The sequence below is a fragment of the Coccinella septempunctata genome, chromosome 5 (genome assembly GCF_907165205.1).
Source record: "Coccinella septempunctata chromosome 5, icCocSept1.1, whole genome shotgun sequence".
In the NCBI taxonomy this organism is placed as follows: domain Eukaryota; kingdom Metazoa; phylum Arthropoda; class Insecta; order Coleoptera; family Coccinellidae; genus Coccinella; species Coccinella septempunctata.
Window position 1 is genome coordinate 8,696,897 of NC_058193.1, and position 8,267 is coordinate 8,705,163.

Below are 8,267 nucleotides of genomic sequence, written 5' to 3' on the forward strand. Positions count from 1 at the left end.
TAGGATAGCGGAGGTTTTGTCCCCTTGCCTGATTTTATTAATACACACGTACTTAAATACATCGGTTGAATACAAAGATAGTTAAAATATAAGTATACTTATGTATATGATAAATTGTCATTGTACAGTTCCAAATCCGATGTCCAGTGAGGGAATCTCGGAAACTGAAAGAGCTAGACCAAAACCGATGACACGTTTCCGAGCTTTTTTTTTTCAGAGAAACAAAGAATGGTGAAAACCGTAGCCTCCTACGATCCTTCGATTTTGAGGTATTAGCAAAAATTGAGATTTTACGATTTCGAAAAGTGAGAACTTTTCGAAATGTAATGTAAAGTAATGAGAATTACTTTTTTGTCTTTGAAGTAACTGATCCGAAACTTGAACCTTCTTTGGCACTTTTATACGTAGAATCTACTGATACAATAATTGTTTTCCAATTCAAAAATAACAAAAAACTTGAAGTTCGCTTAACGATTCGAAATGAACAAATTTTTTGAGCTCGTCAGTGGATTCTACGTAAAAAAGTGCCAGTAGAAAGTTAAAGTTTCTGTTCTGTAACTTCAAAGACAAAAATTCATGAGAACTTTTCGAAATCGTTGAAATCTTATTTTTTTGCTAATAACTCAAAAACGAAGGATCGTAGGAGGATATGGTTTCAACCATTCTTCGTTTCTCTGAAAAAGAGCTCGGAAATGTGTAATCGGTTATGCTGTAGCTGCTATTCTAGTTTCCGAGATCCCCTCACTGGGCACCCTGTACTTACGTCAAAATGATCTTCGCAACAATGCAAAATCTGTCAATGTCTTCAAGAACAGATACGACAGATGGAAGGCTCTACGCGTTGATAGCCTTCAGCGACTTTTCTGTGTCGGGCGAATCCAAGTGACAGCTCTGAGAAAAAAAATTTTGATATGTTTAGTTTCTACTCTTTATGTGAATAAATGAATGAATACAAATAAATAAATAAATATATGTTGCTCTTAGCTTCAAGCGGATCCAACCTCTTCATAGATTTCATTCATTTCTTTCGCATTTTGACATCCAAATGGACCAAAAAAAAGGACTTTCGATGCATTACTCGTTGTATTTATACATTTCTCGTATTCGGATTAGACATTTCCAATAGTAAGTGCGTCATCTCCTTATGATTCGTACGAGAGCGCCCTACGTACTGCACAAGTGTGCCAATATGACGTCACACGAAGCGATCGCGGGAGTGGTAAACTGGAGGCGTGCATCCATCTTAACAATTCAATATCTCGGGTAATAATTGACGTATCGAAATAATTTTTTCACACACTATTTTTATTTTTTATAGAGAATAGAAATATCTAAAGATCAAAATTAGTGAGCATTCTACATTGAAGAGCTAATTCATTTTTCAGTCACGTCGAAATTCCCTGGCTACTGACATGCTGCGTCTCCCGAGATCAGTAGCTTACAGGTAGCGTCGCGGTATCCCCATCGTGCGAGATCCTATTCGAATCAAGGTGCGCGATCTCTCAGCGACTAGAATTAGCGGTCGCGCATTGCTGGCAATAAAGCATTTAGTCTCACGAGATCCGTAGCCGACAGGTAGCGTAGCGATTATCCAGTGTGCGAACTCCCATTCAAAATAAAGTGCGCTACCTCTCAACGACCAGAAATCGTGGTCGCGTAGCGGTAGCGTTGTACCGGTCTGCGAGCAGCCTTAGTGACATCTAAAGACAAATGTAAGAGTGCGCTACTTCACTGATTTAATCGTTAAATCATCTTCAATTATAAATTCAGTTGTTTTTTTATATTCCAGTTCCATATATTTCTTTCTGATATGCAGGGTGTTTTATTGAGTCCTTGAAGTGGTTACACGGGCTGACAATTTGAAAACTTGCCAGGTCAGTTTTCATTCGGAGGGAGACATGTTTCTAGCAGGATTGTAAGCCAAAATCTCCTCAATACTATTTGTAGGGGTTATAAACCCTAAATTCTTAATGGGGAATAGAGGGTGAGCTAAACCTCAATTGGAAGACAATTTTTTAATTGTTTTCCGCGAGTGCCTGAAATAAAGGAGGTAGGTCCTCGTCTTTACCGTTCAGTTTCTTAGTAAGACCTACACCGGTTACTTCTTTGACACTGCTGTACTGTATCGCTTTCTGTTATATTTTATCGTACTTTACCCTGTTTCGCGAGTATAACTTTTCCCTTCGCTATCAGTTATGGCGCGTAAGCCCTTGGGTTACTGAAGGGAAAGTCCCGTCCACCCCCCTGTCCGCATTCCGCGTCATAAGTGTTGAATCCGAAATCTCTTCTTTTCTATCAGTCATGGCGCGTAAGCCCTTGGGGTAGAGAATAAGAGATACCGCTCGTCGTCAGTGAAATCCCGTAGTTGCGCTAAAAATAGACCTTTTCTTCGCTATCAGTCATGGAGCGTTATAGCCCTTTGGGTAGCGAATGGAGGTCTCGAATAGATCAGCCCTGGTTGTGTTTCTTTTCATTGGAGAAATACAATTAATTACATCCCGATACCGTATAGCAAATCATTTCACTTCGCGAGATCATCCTTAGTATTCATTTCGTCAGTTCTGGTTGGCGCATTTTATTGAACAATTCAATTCAATTCAAATCAGTTTATTCATCAAAAGGTATACAACCAAAATGAATATTGAACAATCTTGCAGGAATATGCAGCCTAAGCAACCTTTGATTTTTTACTGTACCCGGTATAAACTTTATAAAGTGCTCGTGACCGGATAGAATTTCCCGAATGTATGTTTGCTGATAGATTCGCTCATATTTCATACCTACACATATCTCCGTTGTACATATAATCAGTTTCCGAAGGTGTGAATAAACTAGTACATAATTTGATTTTGACTACTTCGTTATCGCTACCACCCTAGATAACAGCGAACTCTGTCTCCGACTAGCAGCTACTCTGGTAGGTTTGCTATTCTTCCTAGTGAAAAGAATAGCTGGCGCTCGAGATAAGTTTTCTCCGAGGTAACCACGTTACAAAAAATGGCGCAACGAGCAGGGACAGTTCAAAATCTAGTAGGAAACAACAGAGGTGAGAGATATTAACCGGACAGTTAGTGAATTCCCGAAACAGTGAGTAAAACCTCAGAACAGTGAGTAACTATTTCTTGAACGGAAAACTGTGAAAAATAAACTTGATCTGTGTTTTATTCCCTGCCACTCTCTATTGAACTGTTATACTGTGAATTGATTTGGACTATATTTTGGAAATTTTCCTATTGTTGAACCCCATTGGAAATAATTTGTGATTATTTTTTTGCCGAGTACTTTATCGAGTTGTTGAAAACTGAACTGTTGTTACGCCGTTATATCAGTGAAAATTATTTCCGATTTCTTATTATTTCTGATTTATTGAATTGTAATTTTAATTTCGTATTGAAGGTGAGTGAATTTCTGAACATTGAAAATTTATTGTCGCAATTGGTAAAATTTAATACGTTTGATTTACCAATCAGTTTAATAGTGAATCACCTATTACCCTGTCGATAACTTGTCTACCTGCTTTATATTTTCTTTCGACCTGTACTGTTGAAACTTACCGATTATTTCTGATTTTTCAGAAAAAATTAAAGTCGATTATTGTAATTTATTTTCTGGCTATTGAACTAGAAAAACTGTTTGGAATTTTCTGGTGCTATTCGAATTTCGGTAAATTTTCCGGACTATTTCGATTGTGTGCGGGATTTCCCGAATTTAGTAGGACTGATTGAAATTTTTTCGAGTAACGTTGGACTTGTGAAAGTTTTTTGTGTTACATCGCGACTTAGATTGTTTTTGGTGCGCTGGGACTTTTTTTTTCTGATACACCGGGACTTAGACTTTATTTATTTTTGGGGTATACCGATACCCACTTCGAAGTTAAGTAAGTTGGCTAACGATTAACTTACCGGGTCGTACTTGGAACTTAAAGGGATTGTGAAAGACATACCGAGTGTGAAATATTGGTGCGTTCTGAATCGGACTTAGTTGAATATAATATGTCGAACATGGATGTGAACCGGTTACTCAGTGATGAACTTACATACGAATTACAACTGAGGGGACAATCGATAACGGGTAGGGTGATGACTAAACGGAGTCTGCTACGACAATTGCTTCAGTCTAATGAACCTCTACTACCCCCAACATCATTGAATCCCGCCTCCGAGATTGAGATCTGTCAAAATAAACTCACCGATTTGGTGGAATCCCTTCAGAACTTCAATCATAATAATGCGGCTAACGAATTTTCGCGAATTTACACCAGATTAATACACATTCAAGAAAGGCTGGACTTTATTGTCACTGCAGACACAACACAGTTACAACTAGTTGGACAAATGAAGGCAACTACAGATAAGGCGTTAGAAACACTGAAGGAGCTACGTAAGAAGAGCATTCGTGAACAGCCGCAGCCATCTAGCCGAGATCAGAGGTCTCTTTTAGATGAGGAGGTGCCCAGTTCACCTGGGATGTCGCCGATCCAGCCGGAGAGGATATCAAGGGTTGAGACATCACTTATCGACTTGGGAGATGATGTCGATCCTCCTGTAGTAGTCAATGTCTCACGTACTGATACACCTGTCAGGAATCTAACATTAGAAGAGGTCATGAATGAGACAAGACAGACATGTAGAGCATTACTGCGACAATTACCAGCGATACCTCTCACACAGTCACAGGACTGTGGGACAACAACCCGTGAGGGTCCGACACAGGGTAGATGGATTAATTCTACGCGAAGGGTGTCTTTCCCACACTTACCTGCACCTTGGATAAGTCCTGACCGGCCAGTTATCACAACACCTGCCAGATCAGAGCCGGAGTCCCGATCAACAATATCTACTATCCCGGTACACAAGTGGAACATTTCCTTTGATAACACTGGAAGTGTGACCAGATTTCTTGAAGAAGTGGAGAGGCTGGCTGAATCCCGTAAAGTGTCCCTGGAACAAGTTTTTGAATCAGTTTATGTATTACTACGGAAGGATGCAAGGGATTGGTTTATTCCCAGGAGAGGTACTTTCAACGACTGGGAGGATTTTAGCAACCAACTGTAAGAAGCATTTCTGCCGGTTAACTACGAGGAGAATCTGTTGGAGGAAATAAAAAGGCGAACACAGGGCCCTGAAGAAAAGTTGCTTCTGTATGTTACCCGGATGCAGAACTTATTCAAGAAACTCACCTATACAAAACCATCCGAGGTGGAGCAGATCCGGCTTATCCGACAGAGGTTGATCCCGCCCCTACAACAGGCATTGGCCAGAAGACCAAGACGTATGATGAACTTCTACGTAAGGGAAAAGTTTTTGAACTGGTCCAGTGGCAGATGAGCCAGTACACCCAGCCACCCTCCAAACCAGGTTTCGTGGAGGAACCTCACCTGACGTACAGTCCCCGTCAATTGAACGGATATCAGGCTGGTTGTTCAATTGATACCGGAGAGCAGGTTCGCCAAACAACTGATCACAAGGAACCAGTCCCGCCAACACCAGCCAACCAGACACGACCTCCTCCGCCGAGGGAAAGCCGTAAAAGGTCACCCAGATCCAGGGAGTCAATAGTCCAGCAACGGAAATCACACCGTCCGACTTCTGTATACAGGTCCGAACGTAGATCCGGAACTTCAACACCGCCAACCGCCGTCGAGCCGAAAATAGCCACGCTGACCGGACCGAATCATCATCAGGGAGTAGAGTGTCCTTCCAGACACAGTGTTTCCGATGTGGTGGCTATGGCCACATGCGCCAAGAATGTCGCAGGCCACCGAAAATTTTCTGTTCTCGATGCCAGAGGGAGAACATTCTCTCACGAGATTGTCCCTGCCGTCCGGAAAACTAGACGGAGGTATGGAGAAGGAGTCGACCATATCTCCCAACACACTGACTCCCATGACATCGACTGCCTGGAATGATAACTGACCGCTTGTCGAAAATAAGATAGCCGGAGAGCACTACAAAGCATTAATTGACACGGGAACCACGAAGAGTTTCGTAAGTCGGAAAGTGGCAAAACAATGTGAAAGCAAGGGAATCACCGGACAACATGTTGAGAATGGTTTCGTGGTGGTTGCAAATGGTCAACTCACGACAACACCCAAACTCTACACTACCGCCGTTCACCTGGCTGATTATTCCTTGACCGACATAGAATTTTTGTTGGTGCCTGATTTCCCAGTTGACCTCATTCTAGGAATGGACGTACTAGGAAGGTTCAATTTTTCCATCAACCTCAGTACCGCGGACTGTTACCTGGAAGGTCGACTGATAGCCAAACCAACACCGAAAATTCAAGAAGCTGTTGACGTGCAGGGCCGGAGAAAATCCATGAATACACCTGCGGACAACCAATCACCTAAACCGGTACCGTCCGTAGATTTCGTATACCTGGCCGAAATCGAAACAGCCCACTGCAAATGGTACAACAAAAAGTTACAGGAGGTGGAAAAAGACCCAGCAAATCCTCCTGACTACGCCGTTGAAAATGGAAAACTGTAACGACATTTCTGGGACTCATCCGACTTCACAGAAGATGGAACCGGCCAACCCTGGAAACTCTGTGTACCGACCGAATAGGGCCGCGCCTAGCCAAAGATGCGCCCCTGGGCTAATAAAATAATATAAATCCGCCTCTTTTTGTTATTCCTTAGAGTGAAAGTGTAAATAATGATTAATTGAAATGTAATCTGGATAAATTGTCTTGGGAGTGGAATAAGTTCGAATGAGAGACGTTAAGTCATTCCTTAAAAAAATAAAGACCAATAATTCGATCCCACCCAAGATATATGGACTCAGGAAGACCCACAAAGACTCATTTGCTCTAAGGCCAATTGTCAGTTGCATCAACGCCCCTTCATTTCCCCATCATTTACCTACAATTGGATGGCAGTGCTATGGGGAATACTTTGAGCGGAATTCTGGCGGAGATTGTAATGGACGAATTGGTTTCTTTTGTGATCACTACTCTAACATTCATGATCCCGTTTTTCTGGCTGTATGTTGACGACTCAATAACAGCAATACCCGAGGGATGCCACGATATAATACTTGAAGCTTTTAATACCTTCCACCCTAAGATTCAGTTTACCATCGAGAAAGAAGAGAACATGAAAATAGCGTTCTTGGACGTGGAAGTTCAGAGGACGGAGAGTGGAGAACTGACAACAAACTGGTATGTCAAGTCAACAAATTCAGGTAGAATACTGAATTTTCGTTCGAATAACCCAATCAACCATAAGATGAGCATAATAAGGGGACTACTGTACAGAATGGTGAATTTGAGTCATGTTTCTTATCATGATGCCAACTTGAGACGAATAAGGACCACCTTGAGCAACAACAACTACCCCAAGAGTTTTGTCAACCAGTGTATACACTCGTTTTTCACAAACCAGCATGGCCGTACAAGTGTTCAGGGGACCACATCGGATAGCCGATATTTCAGATTTCCATTTGTACAGGGCCTTTCACAAGCAATCAATGGTGCCCTCAATAACAACACCCAGTTAGCATATTATAATGTACAAACCACCAATTGCCTGTTTACACGGTTGAAAGATCCTACACCGTTGGACATGTTGTCAAATGTGATTTACAGAATACCTTGTTCGTGTGGAAAATCATACATAGGTCAGACTAGACAATATCTGAAGTTGAGAATAGGACAACACAAAAATTATTGTAAAAATCACAATCAGGCCAAAACAAACAAAGCAGCATTAGCCCTGCATCACTTTAGTACTGGACACGATTTTAAGTTTGAGGAGACAACAGTTTTGGATAGGAAGTCCAATTGGTTTAGGCGGAATATGGGGGAGATGGTGCAGATTCAGTTGACCGAAAACATAAATCTTAGAACTGATTGTTTGGGTCTAAGCGCTATATACCATAACATCATAAATTTATTTTCCCAACACAGAATTTAGATGTTTATAATTTTATCTCGATTTGTTTCTGAGTGTATGTTTGCTTGTGGGGGTGGGAACGCCCCGTCATTGCAGTTTATTCGACAAGTATCAAAAACTAGTTTTCATAGATCTGTACGACAGCGTAGCGCGCGAATCTGTGTATTTTATCATCGTATGACATATAGCAGTGCGTTGACTTGTGTGATTGTTTACCAATGAAATTTCCATTTTCACATAGTTTGAATGGAGGATTGACGGACGTTTTCCGCTTCCGAGGTATTGTGATGTTATATTCTTCATTGTTTTTGTGTGTATTTATCTGTATGTTTCTTTGTGGAGCTTTGAAGAAGCAACAATAAAGTTGCGA

At 41.3% G+C, this 8,267-nt stretch overlaps 1 protein-coding gene across 1 annotated transcript; it reads left to right on the top strand.

The window, feature by feature from the left end:
* The first annotated feature begins 6,886 nt into the window (after positions 1-6,886).
* LOC123313972 lies at positions 6,887-7,918 on the top strand. The gene has a single exon (XM_044899084.1). It carries the CDS (start codon positions 6,887-6,889, stop codon positions 7,916-7,918), a length of 1,032 nt encoding a protein of 343 aa, XP_044755019.1.
* Positions 7,919-8,267: the final 349 nt, after the last annotated feature.